The sequence below is a fragment of the Bos taurus genome, chromosome 19 (assembly GCF_002263795.3).
Source record: "Bos taurus isolate L1 Dominette 01449 registration number 42190680 breed Hereford chromosome 19, ARS-UCD2.0, whole genome shotgun sequence".
Taxonomy (NCBI): domain Eukaryota; kingdom Metazoa; phylum Chordata; class Mammalia; order Artiodactyla; family Bovidae; genus Bos; species Bos taurus.
Window position 1 is genome coordinate 12,843,444 of NC_037346.1, and position 24,550 is coordinate 12,867,993.

General features: G+C 56.3%; 2 protein-coding genes and 1 non-coding gene across 9 annotated transcripts in view; 2 read left to right on the top strand and 1 right to left on the bottom strand.

The window, feature by feature from the left end:
• The first annotated feature begins 244 nt into the window (after positions 1-244).
• Positions 245-7,190, top strand: ZNHIT3 (zinc finger HIT-type containing 3). 4 transcript variants are annotated; one of them, XM_059877804.1, is made up of 6 exons: positions 245-394; positions 495-526; positions 4,956-5,042; positions 6,141-6,230; positions 6,477-6,627; positions 6,738-7,190. In XM_059877804.1, exons 1-5 carry the CDS (start codon positions 309-311, stop codon positions 6,617-6,619), a joined length of 438 nt encoding a protein of 145 aa, XP_059733787.1. In that variant the 5' UTR covers positions 245-308; the 3' UTR covers positions 6,620-6,627; positions 6,738-7,190. The 4 variants fall into 4 exon arrangements, with proteins under 4 accessions (XP_059733787.1, XP_024835496.1, XP_010814050.1 ...); NM_001045895.1 differs by lacking the exon at positions 6,477-6,627 and adding an exon at positions 4,186-4,248 and having other exon boundaries at positions 261-394; XM_024979728.2 differs by lacking the exon at positions 6,477-6,627 and having other exon boundaries at positions 6,141-6,242.
• MYO19 (myosin XIX) overlaps positions 7,096-24,550 on the bottom strand; it is a 33,466-nt gene continuing 16,011 nt past the window's right edge. The window contains 19 exon segments of one of the 4 annotated variants that reach the window (NM_001024501.2): positions 7,096-7,842; positions 8,941-9,243; positions 10,549-10,634; positions 11,914-12,043; positions 12,141-12,256; positions 13,855-13,958; positions 14,799-14,869; positions 15,743-15,850; positions 16,684-16,836; positions 17,148-17,324; positions 17,531-17,644; positions 17,796-17,917; positions 18,549-18,622; positions 20,550-20,721; positions 21,185-21,275; positions 22,745-22,821; positions 22,944-23,040; positions 23,710-23,812; positions 24,378-24,447. In NM_001024501.2, coding sequence (NP_001019672.2) covers positions 7,714-7,842; positions 8,941-9,243; positions 10,549-10,634; positions 11,914-12,043; positions 12,141-12,256; positions 13,855-13,958; positions 14,799-14,869; positions 15,743-15,850; positions 16,684-16,836; positions 17,148-17,324; positions 17,531-17,644; positions 17,796-17,917; positions 18,549-18,622; positions 20,550-20,721; positions 21,185-21,275; positions 22,745-22,821; positions 22,944-23,040; positions 23,710-23,812; positions 24,378-24,447 — 2,297 coding nt within the window. In that variant the 3' untranslated portion in view covers positions 7,096-7,713. 4 annotated transcript variants of the gene reach the window in all.
• Positions 9,417-9,546, top strand: LOC112442834 (small nucleolar RNA SNORA11). Its single transcript, XR_003031124.1, has one exon. It is a non-coding gene; the product is annotated as a small nucleolar RNA SNORA11 (small nucleolar RNA).

The following is a 24,550-nucleotide window of genomic DNA, read 5'->3' on the forward strand; positions in this document are numbered from 1 at the left end:
GGATCTTCCCAACCCAGAGATGGAACCCAGGTCTCCCGCATTGCAGGCGGATTCTTTTCCAGCTTAGCCACCAGGGAAGCCCTAATCAGGGAGCACCCCTGACAATGGGCTCTGGATGCGTATCGAGTGCATCGACTTTCTACTTCTCAGGCCTGGAACGATGAGCGGGATCAATCGATTGCTTTTGACGGCCAGTAAGTGCTGCGCGCTGATTGGTCCTGGTTGAGGAAACGGAAGAAAGGGCGGGCACGTGGGGCTCGGGGGCCCCGGGCTGGCGCGCAGGCGAGGGGCGCGTCTTGGGAGAGACCATGTCGTCGCTCAGCTGCGGTACCGCTGTCTGCGTTGTCTGTTTGGAGAAACCCAAATACCGCTGCCCCGCCTGCCGCGTGCCCTAGTGAGTGCCCGGGGTCGCGGGGCCGGGGGCGGGCGGCGGGGCGGCGGGAGGCTCCGCGCCGCCCTCGGGACTGACGCGCCCTGTGGCTTTGTTTTTGCAGCTGCTCCTTGCCCTGCTTCCGGAAGCACAAAGGTAAGGCGCCCTTCTTCGTGGACCGCAGCGCCCTCATCCTGCTGCGGTCTCGGGGACGTGAATCCCGGGGCCCGGCTATCAGCCTATCAGCCTTGCAACGCCCGACCCTGGGGACCGCCTCCCACCCACCGTGGGCAGACGGATACCTCTTCCTGCGAATGCGCCTCCACTCTACGGACAATCACAAACCTTTCCTCTGCTCCACTTTCCTTTCTGCGTGCCATCTTTTTCTTTTTTTTTTAACAGTCTTTGGTTTTTGTCACAAAAGCCTCCCCTAGCTATGCCTTCCTCTTAGTTTTCAGCTCCGCGTTCTTTGGCAGAATCTTCTCTGGCTGAGGTTAACGACGTTTTCTTTCTTTTAAGTGATGTCTTTATAGAAACAGGGAGGTATACCAGTTTACGGTAAGGAGCAGCGTCCCTGGCTCTCACTGTTGTCAAGTCTACATTTTACGTCTTTTTCTGTCCGGCGCCTCTTCTCAGTCTTCAGGGACCCTTTCCCATGCCCTCTCTCTCTCAGTGACTTTTCTGTTAAGAGTTCCTCACTGGTGGTTTGCCTCTAGTTTTATGCCCTCCAGTCTCTGATTTTATAGCTGTTTGTTTCGAGCACCACCGTCCCCGCTCCAACTTTTTTTTTTTTAATCCTAATGTCTTTGGAGCTCTTTGAAAAAAAACCCTTTCGCCTCAAGATAGGAACGAAGTAGAACTGCTTTGCTGGAATAGTTTAGGAGCTGTGTCTGGAATGCTTCTCTCTGGTCCTGCAGCCCTGTGAGGCCCCTCCTAAGACTCCCTAGCGCAATCTGGGTAATTTTTCTGATACACAGATTTGAGTAGTTCACTCTGTGTTGGAAACTCCAGCCTCTCTGTTAGTGTGTTTTTTGGGGGGCGAGGGGATCGCTGCGTTGGTTCTTGTTTGCTGCTAATGGACTTTGTCTAGTTGCGGTGCTGGGGGCGGGGGGTGGGTCCTACTCTTTAGTTGCAGTGCTTGGGCTTATCATGCAGTAGCTTCTCTTGTTGCGGAGCACCGGCTCTAGGGTACATGGGCTCAGTAATTGTGACCCACAGGCTTCATTGCCCATGGCATGTGGCATCTTCTCAGACCAGGGATTGAACTGGTGTCCCCTGTATTAGCAGGTGGATTCTTAACACTGGACCACAGGGAAACCCTGCTTGGTTTGTTCTTATTAAAAAAATATTTTTTTAAATTGAAGTATAGTTGATTTACAATGTTTCAGGTATACAGCAAAGTGATTCAGTGATCTGTATCCTTTTTTGGTTCTTTTTCATTGTAAGTTATTCAGTTCAGTTCAGTTGCTCAGTCGTGTCCGACTTTTTGCGACCCCATGAATCGCAGCACGCCAGGCCTCCCTGTCCATCACCAACTCCCGGAGTTCACTCAGACTCATGTCCATCAAGTCAGTGATGCCATCCAGCCATCTCATCCTCTTTCGTCCCCTTTTCCTCCTTATTACAAGGTCATGAATATAGTTCTCTATGATATTCTTTCCTTGGTGGTTCAGTGTAAAGAATCTGCCTGCCAGTGCAGGAGACACAGGTTAATTCCTTGAGTTGGGAAGATCTGCTGGAGAAGGACATGGCAACCCACTCCAGTATTCTTGCCTGGGACATCCCATGGACAGAGAAGCCTGGAGGGCTACAGTTCATGGGGTCACAAGAGTCAGCACCACTTAGCAACTAAATGAAACAATAATATATTTTAGGCCCGTGTTGTTTATCTGTTTATACATAGTAATGTGTTTCTGTTAATCCCATATTCCTAATTTAGCCTTCCTCACCCCTTCTCCTTTGGATCCATAAATTTGTTTTCTGTTTCTGAAGTCTTTCTGTTTTGTAAATTAATTCATTTGTACCATTTTTTTAGATTCTGTGTATAAGTGATATCATGATTATTTGTCTTTCTCTGACGGACTTCACTAGGTTTCATAATCTCTAGGTCCATGTATGTTGCTGCAAACGGCAGCATTTCGTTTTTATGGCTGAGTAGTATTCCACCACACACCACGTCTTATTCATTTCTCTGTTGATGGACATTTAGGTTGCTTCCATGTCTTGGCTGTTGTAAATAGTGCTGCTATGAACATTGGGGTGCATGTATCTTCAAATTTGAGGTTTTATTTTTTCTGGATGTATGTCCAGGAGTGGGATTGAGCACTATGGTAACTATTTTTAATTTTTTAGAGAATCTTCATACCGTTTTCCATAGTGGCTACACCAGTTTACATTCCCACCAACTGTGTAGGGGGGTTTCCTTTTTTTTTTGGAGGAGTGCCTTTTTTCTGCAGCATTTATTTGTAGATTCTTTTTTATTTGGCTTACTGAATTATTATAAAGCGAACACCACCCAGGTCAGGAAAATAAAACTTGGACTTCCTGGTGGTTCAGTGGGTAAGAACCTGCCTGTGAATGCAGGGGATGCAGGTTCTACCCCTCGGAGCTTCTAAGCCCATGCACCACAACTGCTGAGCCCACGTTCTAGAACCTCTGCTCTGCAACAAGAGAAGCCACTGCAGTGAGAAGCCTGTGCATTGAAAGAGGTGCCCCTGCCTGTTGCAACTAGAGAAAGTCCGTGTGCAGCAATAAAGACCCGGTGCAACCAAAATAAAAATAAATTATGTATGTATTTTAAAAAATATAAAAAACCTGCCTGTCAGTGCAGGGGCAGTGTGTTCCATCCCTGGTCTCTGAAGTTTCCGTATGCCTCGGGGCAGCTAAGCCCGCATGCCACAGCTACTGAAGCCTGTGCCCCTAGAACCTGTGCTTTCAGCAGGAGAGTAGCCCCCACTTGGTGCAAGCAGAGATAAGGCCTTGGAGAAAGAAAGACCCAGCACATCCAAATTTAAAAAAAAATTTAAAAAGAAAATAGAACTTTGCCATCCACTCCAGAAACCCCTCCATATGCCCTGTCCTGACCCACTGTTCTCACTTCCTGTAAATGACCACTCTGTTGACCTTTATAGCAGTCACATCTTTGCTTTTTCAGTTTTATTATGCAAGGATGTATCCTGAAAGAGTATTGTTTCATCTTGTTCTTAGTTCCCTGACCAGGGATTGAACCTAACCTAACCAAAAGCACCAAGTCCCAACCACTGGACTGCCAGGGAATTCCCCCAAAATGTGATATTTCTTTTAAGTCTCTCTTAATTTGTAAATTGCTCCTCCATCCTCTGTTATTACTTTAAAAAAAAAATTTCTCTGTGGAAGAATTCAAGCCATTTGACTTGCAGAGTTCCCCACAGTCTGGATTTTGCTGATTGCAAACTCACGCTGCGGTTAGGCATACTCCTTAGTCCTCTGTTTCTTACAAATTGACAGATTAGAGACTGGATCAGAGCTCAGGGTCAGTCTCTGGCAAAATTACAGGTGGTCTTAGGCACAACTATAAGTGGTGCATAATGTCTGGTGATTTTTTTTTTTATTGAAGTAAAGTTGATTTACAGTGTTACTAATCTCTGTACAGCAGAGTGACTCAGTTATGCACATGCATAGCATTCTTTTTTCTTTATATTCTTTTCTATTGTGGTTTATCATAGGATCCTGACTGTAATCGCCTGTGCTATATAGTAGGACCTTCTTGTTCATCCATTGTCCATCTAATATTTTGCATCTGCTAACCCCAACCTCCCGCTTAATCCCTCCCCCAGCCCCTCCCCTGCAGCAACTACCAGTCTGTCCTCTGCGTCTGGGAGCGTGCTGCTGCTTCATAGGTAGGTTCATTGTGTCATCTTAGATCCCACATTAGGGTGGTGTGGTATGAGACAGACTGGCGTCTTGCAGGCGCCTTCCTCCTCTTGTGCCCCATCCTCCTGCCAGGCCTGCTTTGCCCGTCAGCTGCCAGTTGCTTGTCACCGTATCCTTGCACCTGACTCGACTTGCTCAAGGGTCGGCTCCGGCCACGGGCCTTTCCTTTGGCCCGGAATGCTCCTTCCAGCTGGCAGCACCTCCCCCTCGTCTCCCACCCTCTTGGGTGACTGGGATCCGACTCTCCTTACCTCGGCCATCTCCCTGTCCTTTGTGAGGCGGAGCCCCTCCCAGGTGGTCCTGGCGAGTTGTGTGTGTGGACTCCCGGTGGCACGGGGACCAGTACATTCGGGATCTGAAACTGCTGAAGACACAGTTTGCGGCTAATCGAAGTCAGCGTGTTACTGAATCTTGGTGAAGTCTCTGTGGGATTAGGCAGGACAGGGAGGATGGAGATAGGCCCTCGGGGAGCGTGAGGCGGGCTTCCTCAGCCCTTCTGCTGGGCCCAGGTTTCTCCTGCCCCCTGACGGAATCTCTCACTTCCTCTCCTTCATCCCCCACCCAGCCCCTCACCCCTCCAGAGGCTTCCTCCTAGATGCTGGATGCTGCTTGGGGGAGTGCAGCCTTGTCACTCAAACGGAGGTGATGTACACCTGAGATTTGTGTCTTTCAGAGCAGTGCAGGCCTGCAGCTGGTCCTGTCGAGAAAAAAATAAGATCAGCTCTGACTGCAAAAACTAAAAAGCCTGTGGAAAACGAAGGTGGGTTGGTTGACTGCAAACACACAAACCGAGAAAAGGCTTTCAAATAGAATATGTGGAGAGAGGAGAAGAGACTTCTGCACTGGGGCCAGGAGGCAGGTTCATCAGGGAGCAGCAGCTTCCTCAGCCCTGTGCACCAGCGCCAGGAGCACATGTTGTCACGGGTGGCGATGTGGGGCCGCCTGAAGATGCAGAAGGGCAGGGGGGAAAGGCCGCAGCTGTGGTTTGGGGTGAGCGGTGGACCCTGCTGGCAGGAGCCGCCTCCAGTCACGGCTTCGGGCCTCCCTCCCTGGGCCTGGCGGGGGTTCACTTGACCTGGACCCGCGGGGCACGTGGCCCTTGGCCTTGCTGCTCCTGGCGGCCTCAGAGCCTGCAGCGCGAGTGTGCTGCCGTCCTCCTCATCCACCTAGCCTTTTTAAAATATATTTTTTTTTCTCTGGTATTAGGCCTTGGTTGCCATGTGCAGGCTTTCTCTAGCTGCAGAGAGCAGCACAGGCTCTAGGGTGAGCGAGCTTCAGTGGGATGGCGCTCGGGTTCCAGAGTGCAGGCTTCATAGTTGTGGCGCAGCATTCGGGATCTTCCGGGCATTGCAAGGCAGATTCTTAACCCCTGGGCCACCAGGCAAGCCCCACGTACCCTTTCTTTAACGCCTCCTGCGCACCATGCATCATGCTGGGCTCTGAAGACGGCCCCTCCCGGTGCCACCGAAAAGGTATTGAGCAGTCAGAGCCAGGGGATGGCCCGCTTCTGCCCTTTGAGAAACTTGATGGGTTCGGATGTTTCCGCCCATGCCGAGAACACAGGGGAGTCCTGTCCGTGGGTTTTTACAGACAGGGCTGGAGCTGTAGTGCGCAGAGGTAGGCTGGAAAGAATTGGAAAACAAGGCCCTAAGCCCAAACATAGTTTAAGTGTGTGAACACTATCAGCAGCTCTTCACTTTCCTAAAATAGTGTTAGTGTAGTCACAAATTCCTCAGAAGTGGTGGTTTTGTCTGTACCCACTTGCTTTATCTCTGTTCTTGTGTGTGTGCACACACATTTTTTATTTACTGGAGTTGTTAAAACCTGGCACCTAGGTTTCCTTTGCGCTCATAAACAGGTTCCTTAGATGATGATGACTCTGTGGCTGATTTTCTCAATAGTGATGAGGAAGAGGACAGAGTGTCTTTGCAGAATTTAAAGAATTTAGGTAAGTTTGCAGGTAAGACAATTTTTAAGCTAAGTCTGTGCAGGTACAGTAACTTTTACTTGGGTGAATGGCATTAAGATATTTACAGAGGACTAATAAAGAATAAGATTCTGACAGCATTTAACTTGGAAACCATCTGACATGCTGACCTCACCTTACGTGAGCATGTATGCTCAGTCATACCTGATTCTTTGCAACCCCCTGAACTGTAGCCCACCAAGCTCCTCTGTCCATGGACTTTTCCAGGCAAGAATACTGGAATGGGTAGCCATTCCCTTCTCCAGGGGATCTTCCTGACCCAGGGATCGAACCCACATCTCGTGTGTCTCCTGCGTTGGCAGGTGGATTCTCTACCACTACCGCCACCTGGGAAGCCCCACCTCATGTGAAATGCTGGGTGAGGGGGTACAGCGTGCTTGGTGTTTATTACGTTGGAATATTTGGCTTTCAGCCGTCTCTGTCTGCACCCACTTGAGCTCAGCTTGGCTCTCCTCACTTCATTTTAAGGGGAGTCTGCAGCACTGAGGAGCTTACTGCTCAATCCACACCTCAGACAGCTGATGGTCGACCTCGATCAGGCGGACGACAAGGCCAAGCTTATGCGAGCCTGCATGCAGGAGCCCTTGTTTGTGGAGTTTGCTGACTGCTGCTTGAGTATCGTGGAGCCGTCTCAGAACGAGGATCCTTAAGGTGGATTATTGTGTTGCCTGCTCCTCCTGGGAGGCCGTCACGTGGGGGGCCCTGCCCAGGGGTGGCGATGCCAGGACTCAGCGGCTGACGTCAGGTGGGCCCCCCAGACTCCTTCCGGCACTGTGGGGGTACTCAGGATGGCAGACCCGTATGGAGAGAACTCGATGTTCAAATGGTGGTTTTTAAGTGTTTTATTTTTGATAGAATTAAGACATAAATATTTACTGAATTTCCACACCCATTTGAGTAAAAACGTGCTCAGTGTTAAAATTTTGGTGTGGTGTTTCTTTGGTATATTGCGTTGATCATTCTTGATTTATAATCTAGTTGCTTGACATTAAATTAATCAAATATTTAAATAGTAAGGTTTTGTTCCTTTTAAAGGAACTCAAGGCAAAGTTTCCCCCAGCCACAATGTTAGAGCTGATATCAAGCTGACTTTGCCTGTGGGGTGTCCACTGTAGTGATGGCCAGCACCGCTGAGTTAGATCTGTGAAGGTAGTGAAGGCCCTGACGTTTCCTAATCCTGGTTTGGTCACTGCCAACCCTGATACCCATCAGGGTGTGGGGGCAGGGGATGTGTAGACTGCTGCCCCAGGCCACTGGTGCAGCCGCTGGCCCGCCTGCAGGCTGGAGCCATGGCTCCCTGAGTGCACTCGGAGTCCCTGTGGGAGTTGTCTGGCAGCCGGGTGTTGATTACATGTCTCTGGCGAGGCTGCTGGCAGGAAAAGGCCTTGTGGGAAAAAAGGCACAGGGGATGGCCCAGCTGGTGAGGCTGGGAGGGGAGAAGAGGTCACACGTGGCCCGGCCTGTGTCTTTCCAGCAGGATCTGATTAAAGCCAGTAACACTGTCGGGCGAGGGTCCAGGGCAGGTGTCAGCGTAGCGCAGCGGAGACTTTCTGCAGTGAAACCTGATCGAGCCCTGGGGAGAGAGACGCAGCTCAGCCCCAGCTCCTGGGAGGTTGAAGGGACCTCTTGGCGTGAAGGCTAGGAATGCAGGGAGGTGGGGACACCCGAGGACCTGCCGGAGTCACAGCAGTGGCAGACTGACTTAGTGCGCTTTTCCTCCTTACTAAGACGGGAGCAGACTCCAAAACAGTATTAAAGACAAAGTGTCACATCCACCCAGTGTGAGATAGATGAGGAAAGCTAGGAGGGAGCTCTTCCCTGTTAAGAATATCATCTGTCCCAGTCTTAGGACTGCTTAAAGCTGGAAGATCAAAGAGCTGCACTTCTGTTTACACTCTGGCAGGCCCGTGTGTTGTCATGGCGATTTTATCCAGATTATGTCCTGTAGGAATTCCTCCGGGAGGAAATGCAGTGTTTCCTTCTCCCTTGTGTCACTTGATCCTTGTAAAAGGCGGGTATTAGCCCTTGTCTGTGCTCGCTGCCTCTTTCCCTGGCGGCTGCCCACAATATAAAACCTTGAACCACTGACTCATGTGCTTGTCAGGAATAGGGTAAGCCAAAGAATACGAGGGGAAAGTGTGTGTTAGTCTCGCTCAGTCGTGTCTGACTCTTTGCCACCCCGTGGACCATAGCCCGCCAGGCTCCTCTGTCCCTGGGATTTCTAGGCATGAATAGTGGAGTGGGGTGCCATTTCCTCCTCTAGGGGATCCCAACCCAGGGAACGAGCCTGGGTTTCCTGTATTGCAGCCGGATTCTTTACTGTCAGAGCCACCAGGGAAGCCCAAGTAGGGGGAAGCATGGTGCCAAATCCAGCGCCATTGGAGGGGAAAAGCTGCTGTTACCACAACCCATTTTTTTGGAAGTAGGACTAATTTAAAGATGACTCAGAAGAGATGCTAGAACACTTGGAGGCAGCTTTTTAACAGTGAAAGGACTTTGGAAAACCCTAATTGTAATGATGGGAACGACTCGACTGCTGCCAGCTGGGATGCGCAAGGTTCGGAGGCCTTCATCTCAGCCTCAGTCCTGCTGCTGCTGCTGCGACCCCCCGGGCTCCGCCCCCCACCCTGCAGTGGGGCGGTCAGGACGCCAGCCCCATCGCATGGCCCACCTGAGGCAGCGCTCGGATGGACAGGACTCCGGCTTGTTCTTGGGCTGTCTGGACGGCGCAGCTCCTGGGGCTGCCCACGGGGAGCTGGAGGCAGGCGAAGACCACCAGCTTCCTCTGAAAGCCGTGAACACCCACAGCTGCGTTGGCCAGGGCCAGTCCCAGGGGCCAGAGGCGGGTTATTGCGCCCTGGAGCCTGGTCTGAGCCGGGGGCAGCGGACTGGAGCCCGGGGAGCAGGGAGCGTGAGGTGAGTGTTTTTCCTCCACACCATCCAGTTCTTCAGAAGCAAGGAAGGCCATTCTGATCTTAAAAAAGAACAGCATATCGCAGCTCTTAATGGAAAACAGAAACCAAAAGTCTCTTTGGTGATTTGCCCTTAACAAGGTGAACTGAAGGGCACCTGGCTGGATGTGGCACAGGCCTATACACAGAGCAGCTGTGCTGAGGCTTCACATACTTTTAAAAAGTAACAGCCTTTGGGGTGTGCTCAGAGCAGGGGGTCTGAAGAAATGGCTCGTCTGTTTATAACACACCCGACAGGAATCTGGGTTCACTGTGACGAGAGGCACAAAACGTGTGGCCTTCCTATGAACAGAAACCCAACATGTGTCCCCCTGACCTCCACGTGGCTGCTGGGCAGGGCCAGTACTGGAGGGAAAGCCGCAGCACGTAGTGGGGGAGCTTGCCGCCTGGAGCCTGTCTAGTCCACGCCTGGGTGGGCCAGGGGTGGTCTCATAAAGGGTCTGAACCTCTCATTTCGAGGAGAAAGAGATTCCACCTGTATGCCATTCTGGGAAAGGCAAAACTGTGGAGACGATAAAAAGATCAGTGGTTGTCAGGAGTTTGCAGAGAGGAATATACAGAGTACAGAAGTTTTCATGAGCAGTGAAAGTACTTTGAGCGACATTATAATGATGAATATACGTGGTCATACTTTTTGTCCAAACCCACAGAGTACGCAACACTGCTCTGCTCATTAAAGCGAGCCCTAGGTGAACTGGGGATGTTCTGATCACGTGTCAATGCAGTCATCCTTGGTCTAAAAAAAAGTAGAGGTACCATTCTGTTGATAATGGCTGTTCATGTGAGGGGAGGCGGTATATGGGGAATTTCTGTACATTCCTGTCAAGTTTTATTGTAAACCTAAAACTGCTTTAAAAAAAGAAAAAGATCTCAAAAAAAAAATTTAACACTCGGGGTAGACACTTTTGGCAAAACTTTTGTTTCACTTTTATGTACGTATACATATTATATATGTGTATGTGTTTGTTGGATTGTGATATAAAATGTATTTTTTTAGATCAAAGAAGCCTGCAGGCCACTGTGGTTAATTATACTGGCAAATAAAAGCATAAATTAACCTCAAAAAAAAAATCCACCTTATTGAGATCTAATTGATAACACTGTAAAATTCATGCTTTTAAAGTGTATGGCTGTATGAGTTTTCGTGTATTCCCTGAGTGGCTTGTGCCCGTCACAGCCATCCTGCCACGTGGCTGGTGCGGTGCCCACATCATTCGTGAGACCCTGTGGCCACCTGCCCCGCGGGCAGGGCCAGTCCGCAGCCCGGGCCCATCACTGGCCGCCCTGACCTCTGGATCAGCACTCACCCTCCACTCTCGCCACGCACGCTTGATGACCGTGGCAGCCGCGTGCAGCTGCTGGATATGCTTCCGAGTCAGCCAGGAACGGACGGCTGAGGGGTTTGTCCAGAAACAGGAAACAAGAGTTAACATGCCAGTTAGAGCTCTTGGTAAACCAGGCTACACCAGTGCCAGAGCTGCCGTAAACGTAGGAATGAAGGCCGGCAGCCACATGAGGTCAGGGACCGAGTCAACGGGACACGGACCTGGCTCTGAAAAACAGCGCTCAGACCTGCAGGCAGATGCCTACAGCCAAGGGAAACTGCCACCTCCCACCCTGGGCAACGCCCAGGGAACACGAGGGATCTGAACTGTCTGCACCTTTTAAAACGACCTCTATTTTTGGAAGCCCTCATTTGAATTTGCTTGCTCGCCTTATGGATCCACGAAGGACGCAACTACACACCCACACCTGGTGAAGGTCACAGATGGGAGGCTGATCATGGATGGGGCAGCACCTGGTGAAGGTCATAGCTACAGGATGGGAGGCTGATCATGGGTGGGGCAGTTTTAATTTTCTCCTTTTGAAATACGCATTTTCTGATTTTTTGGTACAGTCATTCAGAAAAAGGGCTATTTGGTAAAGACACGAAAGTCACCTGTTATCAGCCCAGGTAGTTTTGCAGCACCCGTCACGTTTTTCAGGCCCCCCCCTGCCACACCCCTTAGGAAGGTGGCATCACCTTGCTGTGTAGCGCATCACCCAGGTTTAAGCATCATATTGGAAGTGGGGTTTCCATGAAACTAAAAATATTCTTCAAAAACACTTCTTAGCTGGATCACAAGGATGGGTCCATAATGTAGCCATGCCTCCACCAACTGTCAGATATTTGGGTTGTTTCTAGTATTTTTGCTTTTCAAAGTGAGGCTGTGTCATGGTTCATACATGCTTCCTTGTTTCACCAGATCTTGTTGATTTTTACCTTCTTAAGCTCAACAAGCCCAGGAACCCAGGTGATGATGAGAGTTGTCACCAAGGGGAATAATATATGACAAATATAGCTAGCTAGGACTGGGGGAGGGGAATTCAAGGCAACTTCTGAGCCTCTGCCACCTATAGAGAACCCTTACTTGGGGTGGGACATGGTCTGCGCTGAACTGGGGGTGCTCTGGGTGAGCTGGACAGGGAATTCGAGGCCCAGCACACCATGGGGACACGCAGTTAACATCTAGAGGCTGGGACACAGTCCGCTTTGGTCTGTGGGGACTCTAGGAGCAGGGTCTCAAGGGAAACAGGTATCCCGTAGGATCACGTGCAGCTGCAGAGACGGCTACTCCTGGGCCCACCTGCTGGCCATGAGTGTGGGCCGTGTGCCCGGGCCCCCTTCCTACCTGCCTGGATGAGCACAGCTGCCCGCCTCCGCCTGGCCTGCGTGCGGCACCGGTGTCTCCTCCAGCCACGCTGGATGTGGCGGGCACACTGCTCCAGCACCTGGGCACGCCCACGCTCCAGGAGCTCGAGCTGGGGGAAGGGCATCCGCTGAGGTCCTCAGCCGCCCGTGCTCCCCGTCCTCCACCCAGGCCCGTGGCCGCCAGCTCCTCACCCCAGGCCCGCTTACCGTGGAGTCGGTCATGAACACCTTGGTCCTGCCGCAGTGCAGTGGGGCTGGCAGTGTGTGGAGGATCTCCTGGAGGAGGCCCTGCAGTGTGGCCGGCTCGGTGCATGGAGGGCACTCTGAGGATGGAGACAGGGCCCGTCAGTCCGTCACCATCCCCTCGGCGTCCCCCTGACGCGCCACAGGCTTCCTTCCCGCTGCACATGCTTCTCAACATCCCTTCCTTCCTTTTGGGGAGGAGGCCAGAGGGGGCCTCTTCTCATCGTCCCTCAGGCTGCCCCGAGGGATCTTGGTCACCCCCTGGAGGCTGTGCCCTGCACTGGCCGGCAGCCCCCACCCTGGAGGTCCCCTAGGGCAGAGGACACTTGGTGCCTAGACTCCCACGCTGCTTTGCCAGCCCGTTTCCAAGGCCCTAAACATGCTGAGGGCCGCACAGGGCAGCCCAGCCTCCCCCTCTGCCCCTGAGCCCTCCCACCCCAGATGGAAAGCGGAGAACAGACCCCCAGACCCCAGCGGGGGCCCTGCCTGCCCCCCACACCTGGTGGGGCAGCTCCTACAGATGGAGGGTTTACCTGAGGGCTCTGACCACCTTTAGCTGCCCAGGGCCTCTCTGGAGACAGCGGCGGCCAGAGGAAACGCTGCAGATGAGAAACAGCAGCAAAGCCGACCAGGGGCCCGGGGGGCTTTGGGCAAGAGACAGAACAGGAGAGCATACCGCAGGGAGAGCGGGGAGAGGTGGGGAGAAAGGATGAAAGGAGAGTGGGAAAACTGCCCGAGAGATGGGAGATACAAAGCAGAACTGTGCCTGTGGGTACACGGCCCTGGGGGAAGGCTGTGGGGGTTGTGTGTGTACTGGGGGCACGCACCCTGTCCTTGGCCTTTGCCCAGGTGTGTGTGTGTGGGTGTATTGGGGGGACTTGCCCCGTCCTTGGCCTTTGCCCAGGGTCTTCACACCTGCTCTCACAGCCTCAGTGACGCCAAGTGCGACAGACAACCCCCTGTAGAGCAGGCCTCTCCTGACATCCCCCTGGCCAGGCCTGGCCCGGCAGCTGCCCCAGAAAGAAAGCCCTTTCCCGACCTCTCTTCCCCACTGGCCAGGCCTGGCTAATCCTTTCGTCTCCTCCCTACATCGAATCCAATGCTAGCCAAGTCCGACCAATTTCTTCCCAACATTTCCCAACTGTGCCCACATCTAGAGCCTCTCTCCCCTCTGGCCACCCAGGGCCCCACCCTGCAGTGGCCTCTGGAAAGCCCCAGGCTGGTATCACCCCCTCCCTTCCTGGAAGTGCCTCCCATCTATCTGAAGAATGTCCGGCTTCTGGGACTGGGCCCGCCTGCCCCCAGCCTCGCCTCCCACTGTCCTCTATGCCCAGGAGCCAGCAACCTTCAACAGCCTGGAGCTCCTCACACACAGGGTGCTGTCTCCTGTCCATGGAGTGCCTTCACCTGGCTAGTCCCACCCCACCTCAGATGCCACATCCTCCAGGAAGCCTTTGGTTCATACCTCTCTACACCACCCACAGCATCCTGTTTCTGTCTCACCACTTTCCTCACTGCTTAACTGCCTTCTTTTAGTCTCTCTCCCATTGGACCAAGAGCCATGAGGGCAGGACTGTGTCTTACTCATCTCTGAGGCCCCAGGCCCTCGCCCTGAGATGGTCCAAGTAGGTGCTCAGGGAACTGGGTGAACAGATGACTGGCCAGTGGGTGCCCTCACCTGAGCGCCCTCCATCTGGACACGGGCCGTGGGGGCTGGGGGTTATGGCAGGACGGAGCCTTCTCAGTAGCTGGTACCGCTCCATGAAGTTCCGGTGAGAGACCCTGGAAGCCGAGGCAGGCGGAAGGAGAAAGTGACCAGTGGTGAGCTGATGTCACTGTTTACTCTGCTTGACCACCAGCGAGACGCTGCCCTGCCGTGCCCACTGCGTGGATGAGGTCACTGGGCTCCCTTGGCGGGAAGCCAGCCTTAGCCTCTCCCGGATGGAGCCTTGCTTTTCTCGGCAAGGCCTTCACAGAGTGCACTCGCTCTCAGCCTCCAGGATACCCGCAGCCCCGCTTCCTCTTTCCCTGACTCCCTCCAGGCTGTTGCCGGCTTCTCATCCCTCAGGGAGTGGCCTCACACCTCCCGCCTCCCCCTGGGGTCTCCTCCTTGCTCGTGCTGTTAAAAGTCACCAAGAACAGCCCCTCACGTGCCCCAACACTTCAAACCTGACTCCCCACCCCTGGGCGTCCCCCCAGGTCATCCTGTGTCAGGAACTGTCCCGATTCACCCATTTGCCTCAGATGGAAGCTGGACGTTGCTTCTGTGGCCTGGAAGTCGGCTGCTCCCCTCGCCAGTGACCCACCGTCCACCAGCCCAGGTCCCATCCCCACAGCCAGGCCAGAGTCCGCTTCTACCCCCTTTTCTTTCACCAGGCCATCCTTTGCGCCCGGAGGATCGGTAATGGCTTCCCACTCACGTCCTCCCATCTCTCCTGACTCTAGGGCAGACCCGGTGCCTCCTCAAAACAGGGCACAGCAAGTGAGCACAGCCCTAAAGCTCCAGGCCGACTTCCACAGGCCTGCCTCTCACTCCATCTCCACATCCTGCTGACCCGCGGCCCAAGCACCTCCCTGGCTCTGCCCCGCCCCCACGCCGGACAGACAGACCGACCCACTCACCGGATGGGGAAGCCAGCGGCACTGATGTGGATGGTCTCCACGAGGCCACAGGCCTCCAGCTGGCTCAGGACCTGCGGGGAGGGGAGACGGCGTGGGCAGCAGGGGCCATAGGCCCCAGACACCATGTCGTCAGTGGCCCCGCTGGCAGGGACCTGCGGGCTCCCCTGAGGGCACTCTTCGGGGCAGCGAGCAGTCAAGGGACCTGGAGAGACCCTCCCTGCTAGAAGGGGTCCTGGTGGCCCCAGATCCCTTTACGTGAAGCCTGGCTTCTGGTACAGCCGAGGCCGGTGCTGGCCATCTTACTGCTTCCAACTGTGCTTCACAACGCAGCCCAATCCAGTTCCTCGTTTTTGTTTATTTTATATTCTGCAGATAACACCGTGCGTCACAGCTGAGAGGCGGGGGAGGTTGTACTGTGAAGACGCTTCCGGGACTCACCCAAGGTCTTTACCATAGAGCAGTGATCCTGGCCATGGACCCTAAGGCCACATCAACCATGTGACTGTGGGACCCACTCCAGCACCGTCCAGCTCTCACATCTCACCCACATCCCTCCACAGGGCAAAGGGCAGCTGCTGGCCACAGAGTGCTTCTGAGCAAATTTTAGGAACTACACCCTCATCGGACCAGCCCTGTGCCTGGTCTGTAAGGTGACTCAGACTCTCAGCTAATCGTAAGACACCCATTCCTCTGGGCCGCCTGTCCGTCAGGGCACGTGGCTTGGCGAGCAGAGAGCAAGATGCACTGTTGCCCCTACTCGCCTCTGTGGCTGGGCCACTGTGCAGTGCACAGACCACACCACCGTACACGACTGTCCTGCCAGAGCTGGGGAGAGAAGCCCTTCCTCACGTCACTCCACCTGGAGCAGACGTCCCGTTTCTCACCCCGCCAGCGTCTCGGCACAATGGGACCCTCCACGAAGCAGCTCCAGCCCAGTGTGTTACCTCCTCTCGGTGGAATATCTGTGCCTGGGCCTGGCTGTTGGGCTTGATGCAGCGAATGTAGTGGGGTGTGGTGCCATGTAGGACCTGCAGGAGCTGCTCCAGGGAGGCCTGCAGAGGAGAGACTGCGGCTCAGGCTGTGGGGCGGCATCAGCTGGGCAACCCGGAGCCCATGACCCTCACACACCCCGGATGACTCCCAGTGGCCCTCACTGGGTATACTCAGAGCATGCCCCCAGGGACCCTTCTTGACTTGTGACCCTCCACCTGGTCCATCTGCCTGCATCTAGTCTCAGGCTCCCCCAACACCAACCAGGGCAATCTTCCCAGAAGGGAACCCTCTCAGAACCCCTGTCGTTCATTCGGGCAACTCCTGTCATTACTAAGCCCGTACTGTGTGCTGGGGCTACGACACAGCTGTCCGCCGTCACCTCACAGTGCAGGGCCTCGCAGACAGGGGGCGGGCCCTCAGGAGCGTGTCTGAGGCTAGACAGGGATGTGTTTCCCTGTCCCGGGAGGTGAAGAGAATGGTTGGAAGCAGGACAAGGAATAAACCGAGAGGGGCGGCACGAGGGTGGGAGTAACGCAGAGCTGAGGGGAGGGCCCAGGGGCGGGGCCGAGAGCAGCACACGGCCCGAGGACAGTCTGTCCGGAAGTGAGGGAGCTGGCAGCCGGCCGCCACGGAGGTTCAGCAGCCACTGCTCTGCTGTGATGACTGTCAGCGGTGGGCGAGAGGGCACACCGCCGCCCACGGGTCTGAGGCTTCCTGTCACGTCAACTACAGACCCCCAGTTCATCTGTCAGGTTCCCGTCTCTACCGCAGACCGGGACCACGGCTACGGGCCTCCGCCGTGCTCCGGGCGCACAGCCCCGATCCCAAGAGGTGCTCGGTAAACGCTGGACACTCATGAGCGAGCACGTGGTGTCAACGCCGCTGGGCCCACCTTGAACTTGGACACCACGGTCAACACAGGGGCCCGGTTCTGGCCGGAGGGCTCCTCAGGGGACTTGTCTTCGGGGTCGGCAGGAAAGAGCACCTTGAGCAGGGGGTCCTGGGACTGCTGCAGGAGGCTGGTCAGCTCCGGGGGGACGGGGTCCTATGGGGAAAGGACAGAGCAGCGGGTGAGGGCAGGGGGCTTGGGGGGAGCTGCCGGCCCTGTCACTGGGGCCCCAGGAGGGCCGGCCCACGTCTGAACCTGGAGGCCAGGAGACGCGGTATGAGGCGGGTTGTTTTTAGGCAGGTCGTGCCAGAGTAGCAGAGACCTCAGAAAGGTGGGCCCGAGAGGTGACCCTGGACCCCGAGAGGATGTGCGGGCGGGCAGGGAACACAGTGGATGTTTCTGCACACGTGCGGCGACGCCTCCGCGTTTGGATTCACAGGTGACACCGGGCACGGCGTGGCCCTCACCTTGTTCTTCTCCACCAGGCCCGCGGTGCGGTACCGCACGGGCCCCGCGTAATGCAGCACAATGAAGCTGGGCTCCGGGCTCAGCCTGTCGCGCCCCAGGCGGGGGTGGCCGGTCAGGGCGCTCTCGATGCGCGTCTGGAGCTGGGCTGCGCTGCTTGGCCGATTAAGGCGGCACTCCTGTGTGGGGCGGGCAGTCAGCCACAGGGCAGAGGGGCACGGGAACCCACCCATGGGAGCATCATGGCACCCCTGTGACAGAGGGCTCACAGGGCAGGCGAACCCACTAAGCAGACAGAGAGAAAGAGGCGCAGGGTGGGCCTCGAGGTCCCGGGAAAAGCCCAAAGCCCCGCCCTGGGGGCTCCGCAGGCCAGCGACCCTCCAACCTCGTTTATGAGGGAGCAGATGCTGACGGGGCTCCCCTCGATGAGATCCAAGCAGGGCTGGTTGTCCTGGTAGCTGACAAACGACCACGCCAGGCCCTCCATTGCATACTCCTCCTGGGGGTGGAGGGCAGTCGGGGTCTGAGCTCTGGGGGGTCACCCCCTGCTGGCCTCGGCACTCACAGAGGGAACTGAAGGCGCCCAGTGGCACCCGGGACGGGGCTGGGGGCCGGGGAGAGGGCGAGGACGCGGGCAGTGCACCACACACCTGCTGGGCCCGGAGGTAGTGAGCCACGAAGTGCTGCTGCAGCTTCTCGTTGGCGTAGTTGATGCAGAGCTGCTCCAGGCTGTTGTTGGGGAACGACTCAAACCCGTACACGTCCAGCAGGCCTGGGGGGCCAGGGGAACCCGTGGGGGCTACTGTGGGGCTACAGGGGCCTGGGGTGAAGCCTCACCCTTGGCAGCCTGAAGACGAAACCGAGTGGGTACTCTACCCCACCCCAAGGAGAGAGGCGGTTCCCATCACCGCCTCCTGCCCCTCAGAACTCAGCGGGAAGAGGCCGAAGGGGTGAGGGAACCAGGCCCCAGGGACCCCGTGTCCCACCCAGTCTGGATGGCCTGGGTCGTGGCTGCTCAGTGGGTGCTCGCTGTTTTGTGAGCCAACGTTACTGATGCCTCTGAGCTTTGCTTCCTTCCCTACCTGACTGTCCCACCCAGGTTCCCCTACCTGACTGTCCCATCCAGGTTCCAAAGATGTTCTCAAATCCCCCCTAAGGCCCTTTGAGCCCGTTCGCTGCTCCTCACTAATCTGAGACTGGATCTGGGTCTCCAGGGGGTGAAGGGGCCCTCGTGGCCCGGGCACCAGCTGAGCCTGCCTGGAGAGCTAGGGATGCTGAGACACGGGCACTGGAGAAAGCGACATTGGCCCACACTGGTGGAGCAGCAGGGGATAGGTGCAGAATTGCCCGGAAGCCCCCAGGAGACCCAGGCTCTGCTCTCTGTCCGTGGACCCCCGACCTACCTATGAAAGTGGTCCAGGAGTCGGGGGCGGCACAGATGCTGCTGTTGATCACCGAGACCAGCCAGTCAAACAGCCTGTTGGTGTGTGTGTGGGGGGAGTGGGCTCGGGTGAGAGGGGTCCGGCTGAGCTGGAAGGGTGGCAGAACTGCCCTTCCAGCCTGGGTACCAACCCTCAGATGGAGGGCCTGTCTTCTGAGCCTGAAAGGTCAAGGGCTAAACCCTCTCCGCTGGTTTCCCGCCCATCCTGTCCCAGCCCACTACACCTGCAGGCTGGGGTCACGTGTGTTCCCAGGCACACGAAGGCCTGGCTTGTCCACAGCAAGAGTGAGCAGGGGACCAGCTGCAGGCACGTCACAGTAAGCTTCCTTTACTGCCTGGTTTACAGACTGAAAGTCTGTGCCAACCCGGCATCGAACAAGCCTATTGTGCTACTTTTCTAAAAGTGCTATTTTAAAATTATTATACATTGTTCTTTTAGATGTAAAGCCACTGCACACTTAACAGACTACCATATAGTGTAAATACATCTTATCTATGTACCAAGAAACCAATAAATTTGTGCGACTCACTTTACTGCGGTGGTCTGAAAGTGACTCTACAATATTGCTGAGGTCTGCTGTGGAATGCTGGGGCTAGACAGGGTGTGGGTGCGCCCAGTCACTGGCCTGGCACCCAGCTGCTGTCTAGACAAGGGGTGGAGGGGCAGGCCTGGGTGGGATTATAAAGGCCTGAGTTCACTGGACTCCCCTGCAAACCTCGGCCAGTGGAGGCCAGAGCTCAAGGCCCCCCGACACCTGCCTACTCTGTCCTATGAGGGCACCCCATTACCCCAGCTGGACAGTGACACCCTGCACTCTGCAACCATCTCCCCTGAGACGATGGAATGGTTGCCGTCCAACGTGGTGACACATACGACATGATACAAGGGTTTTCTTCCTTACGATTTCTTTAAGTAACTGCTCTGCAAATTTTTAAACAGTTTCTATTTTTGCAATAAGGGCTTCAAATATCCATGGGAGGTAGTAAAAACAAGAGATAGTGATAGAAGGACCTGCTTGCTGTGTGTAAAATGATCCATGGTTAGAGGTTCACTGTGTCTGTAACCGGCACGCTTTATCTACCCATTTTGCCGTGATCTGACACAAAACCTTTAAAAATCCTTGTCCTGAAATTCTGACCTGAAATTTGCTTCGAGGGAGTGAGAACGGAGTCCCTTGCTAAACTGGGTTCAGTCTGGGCCCAGGGGCCCTGGGCCACTTTCCCTCCGAGGTTCTGACTCCCTCACCGGTGCTGGTGCGGCTCTTAGCTCTTGAGAAGCTCATGAAAGCAACGGGACCTTCCCTCCTTCCCAAGCACTCGCATGTGTGCACACGCACACACAGAGGTGTTCTGTCCCATCGTTTCAGAGAATCCTGGGCCCCAGATACCCTCAGGGGCATTCTGAAGGGTCTGAGAGCCCAGGGTGAGAAACGCCCCCAAGTGCATGGCCGGAGGGTGGAGATGCCCACAGAACCAACAGGGAAAGGCCAAGACCCCCACCTTCCCCGTTCTGGGCTCCACTCCCTGCAGTGTTGCTCAAGGCTGTGGGCTAAACTCCCGGCTCTACCAGCAGCTATCAAAACCCCAGGTGGCTACAGAGAGCACGAGGGCAGGGACCAAGGAGCCTATTCATCCACAGGTCTGCGCCTGGACCTGGGAGGAACTCACGTCACCTCTGGGCTGGCCTTGCCAGCGGCCGGCCAGGCAGGCCTTCCTCGCCCATCGCCAAGGCGAAGGCAGGCTCCTGTCCCCGAACAACACGCTGAATCTAGGCCAGGCTGTGGCCACTTCCCCACGCAGAGCCCTCTGGAATCGAGCCAAGGGCTTTGCTTGGGGAAGCCCAGCAGCCACTCCCTCTTGTCCCCCCGGGGCTGGGGAACGGGGCAGGGAACCCGTCTGCTTCTGTCTGGTCCAACTCCAGACTGGGGGCATCTGGGAGGAGGGCAGGGCCCAGAGCACTCACCGTGCATAGACCAGTTTGGCCAGACAGTCTCTGCGGGTGTTGCACTCGGCCTGAGAGCAGGGCTTCTGGAATACCTGCTGGCCCCTGCCCGCCCGGATGGTTCGAATCTGTAGTGTCTCCAGCAGATGATCTTCCGGGAGCCCCAGCAGCAAGGCCGACGTCCCAACAGAGCCTGGGAGGCAGAAATACCCTCCGTCCAAAAGGCCCTCTGCACAAGGCCCCGTGAAGTCATCATGGTGGAGCCGTGACCCCCTCAATGGGGCAGAGCAAACTCAGGAACGGGGAGAGAAGAGACTCAACAGGGGCAGGGGCAGGACTTGAACCCAGGACTGCTGTGCCCCAGTCCACACGGCCAGGAGTGGGATAAAGCACTGCATAACCCACTCACCCCCACCCGCCCCTGCTCTCGTTTTCTCATCTGTAAGATGCAGAGGAAGCTGTCTGCCTCAGCAGAGCTGGGGTGAGGAGGAACCCCTCCAGGGCAGGGCCCTACAGCCGACAGCCCAGGGGCACAGATCCCAAACTGCACCCTCTGGCCTCCTTGCACCCGATCCCACCACACGCTGGCCCTCCTCTGGTCAGGGCCTGCCTCACGCTTGGGCGGTGTGACCAAAGCCCCTGGTCCTCGCCCTCACACTGAGCATCATCCACCAGCGGGCAGGGCTGGGCTTCGTTCCCTGAGTCAGCAAACCGGGTGTTGCCGAGGTGCAGCAGTCCAGCCAGGGCCTGAGGGGGCAGGAGAGGACACCCAGTGGGCACCTTCTCAAGGGCTGGAGCCCAGCCCGGGAAGGGTCTCTCTCCTGCCGAACAGAATCACGAAAGCAGAATAGAAACAGCTCTCATTTACTGCCCACTTACTCCGGGACTCGGCCAGGCAGGGCTCTCCACAAGTGATACGCATAGTCTCGTGTAACCAGTGAGGCACGTGCTATGGTGATGCCCACGACAGAGACGAGACAGAGGTTAAAGCCCACACTTGGTAAAGGAGAAGGAACCCAGGATGAGAGCCCAGGCAGTCTGACTTCCGATCCCTCCTGGGGCAGCCAAAGGGAGCGCCACACCACCCAGTCTGTCCCTCTGTCTCCCGCTCCAGGACCAGACTGTCTCCTGTGGTCCAGACCACTTCTGTGTGGCTGCTGGGGGCTTGGCTCTGGTGCCCTTTGCTCCTTTCCTGACACTGTTGGGCTCCGATAGCCCGGCCCAGTCCAGGGAAGGAGCTGTGATCTTGGTCTCTGTACAGTGGGTGATCTACTCGGGGGAGCCCCCGGGGGGGCTAAAGGAAGAGGACCCCTGGGTCCAGCAACTTGGAAACCCTTGGACCAGGCACCGGTAGAGCAGGGCCTCTCCCCCCATCCCTGTCTGGTCCCAGAAAGGGTGGCTTCCAGGCCACAAGCACCGCAGGAGGAGACTGCCATGCTGATGGGCGTTGTGGATGGGCCAGGGCTCATGCTGCCTTCAAGCTCGCAGACTTGGCCAGACTCCTGGGTGGTCCACTTGCCCTGGGCTTGTCCCCCGTGCCGTCCCTCTGTATAAGCTGCCCGTACTGGCTGTGACCCCCCTCCCCTGCCTGAGCAACCCCCACATGGAGATGGAGGCCACACTTCACCCCACTGCTCTGCAGGGGTCACCACCTGCAGACGGAGGCCGCCAGTGGGGGTGACTGGGCCCGGCTCGCCTGGGCCAGCACTGAGTCCCAGGAAGAAGGAGAAGGAGGTGGGAAGTTGGAACCAGCATGTCTTCAAGAAACTATCTGTACCACCAAGTGCTGTCTGGCTTTGGGCAGGTCTCAACCATGGAATGGGAATAATCTCCATACCCATGGAACCGCTGAAAAAAACAAGTGAGCTAAGAGTGATGATTTGAAAGTTTTAACACGCTAGACAAACACGTGGCAGCATTGTTTTCTCTGCTCTGATTTAACAGAGCAACAACTGATCCAGGCACTTTCCCTCTGACCTCCGGGATCACCGTGCTGGTTTCTTCTACAGCGCTCTGTGCTCTGGCCCTGTCCACCCTGACACCCTGTCTCCAGGCTCCGCTGCGCAGAGAGGTGGTCGCCTCCTTGGTGATCGTGCCGTCGGAGCCTAGAGTCCTAGATCCTCAGGGAAAGAGACTCCCGAGTTGAGAGAAGGGCCCTACGAAGGGGGCTGCCCATCACCGCCACCACACGTGAGTGGTGTGGCTTTTCCTCTGACCTGAAAGATGTTGTTCTGGGTGGGGGCATCGATGCCCAAATGAAGCATGGCCTCCCTGGTCACCTCGAAACAATCCTCTGTAAAGGAATCCGAGCCACAGCCCTGCGTCAGGACCCAAGGTCAGCGGGGGCGGCGGGCCCTGGAGGGATGTGTGGGTGCTGCTGGGCTAGCCCAGGGCACCGGGCAAGGCTCCCCCTACCTTCCAAGGTCCTCTCTGGGTGGGGCAGCCAGGAGAAGGCGGCTCCCTCGGGGAGGCGCCACCGGACCCTCTCCTCTGCGTGGGCTCCTTTGTAGATCTGTGGGGGTGGGAACGGGTGGCTGAGCCAGGGGTACCGGGGATGCCCAGGACTGCATGGACTTGGGTGGGCGGCGGGGGGGAGTGGCAGCCACACCACAAGACCCAGAGGCCCCTGTAGGGAGCCAAGGGCGGGCAGGGGCGGGAAAGCAGTGGCAAATAGTTCTGGGCATCTCCATTCGGTGCAAAAAAACCCCACTCACTGAGGGGGCCTGTGGCATGAGGAGGAAACCCTAACCCTGTTTGGGGAGCCCCCGGTCCCGATCTGAGAGCAGCGAGACACTGTCCACGCCTCGGCGGACCCTTGGTCTAATGGAGGGGACACAGTTTAGGGAAGGCTTTGTTCGGTTGGTGGAGGCAGCTGCTGTTCCAGGACAGCCCTCCGTCTGAAGGTGAGTGCTTCCCGTGTGGAGACAGGCCCAGCCTCAAGGACCCTCTGATGGGAAAAGAAGGCAAGCGCACCTCCAGGCCTGGGACTGCCCAGGGAGCCGAGGGCTAGGGCGAGACGCGAGTGTGACGTGAGGTTTGTGGGAGTAAGTGGGGTGGCAGCGCTGAAAGCCCGGCGAAGAGGAGGCAGGAAGCAAGGCAGGCGGCGGGGCGGGTAGGCTGAGAGGCACAGACCCTTCTCCGCCCTGCACCTGGGCAGCTGTGGGCCCCGCCTGGGACTCACCTGGTAGAATATGTGGAAGTTCCTCTCGCTGGGGGCCTGGCAGGCCACTCGAGTTTTCTCCAGGAGGTAGGTCTGAACTGCAGCTCCCGTCATCTGCTGGGCCCTGGGCACAAGCAGGTTGGAGCCCGTCAGTGGTCCGTTCACTCCAGAGCCGTTTATTGGGAACTTACTGTGTGCCAGGCTGCAGCCTCGCCCCAGCTCCTCCACTTAAGCAAAGGGGGTCATGAGGACTGGGGAGGACCTCTCAGCAGGTCCTGGGGTGGGGGCAGGGGCAGGGAGGGGAAGGGCTGGGACAGTCCCCTCCAACCAGCTCAGGGACAGGGCCCAGGCCTCGGTGCCTCACTTTGCCCCAGCCCAAGGCAGGAAGAGAAGCCCCAGCCTTAAGCTCAGAGATGCGGCCAAGGTGACAGTTTTAAGTGACAGTTTTAACTAGAAGTCTCTGCGAAGGGCAGAAGCCAGAAGGCACGTGTCAGGACAGGCACAGTCCCTGGGTCCCTCAGGCTGGGGCACCTAGAGTTCCCCAGGTTCAAAGTGTACGCACAGGTTCACTCACCCCACATACGAACCTGCCAGGCACGGCAGGGTTCTGCCCGTGGTGGCAGCCCAGGCTGGGCACTGCCCCCCAGCTCGCCCGGCCCCCCAGCAGCCAGGGTGGCCGCAGAGATTACCCATTCAGCTGGAGCTGGATGAACTTCCCGAAGCGGCTGCTGTTGCTGTTCCTCAGCGTGCACGCGTTCCCTGCGGACCACAGCTTCTGTTCAGAGGCCCCGCGGGCTAAGGTGGCCGCAGGTCTGCTGGGGCCACGCCGCTATCCTCAAGTCACCTACAGGCCCCTCTACTG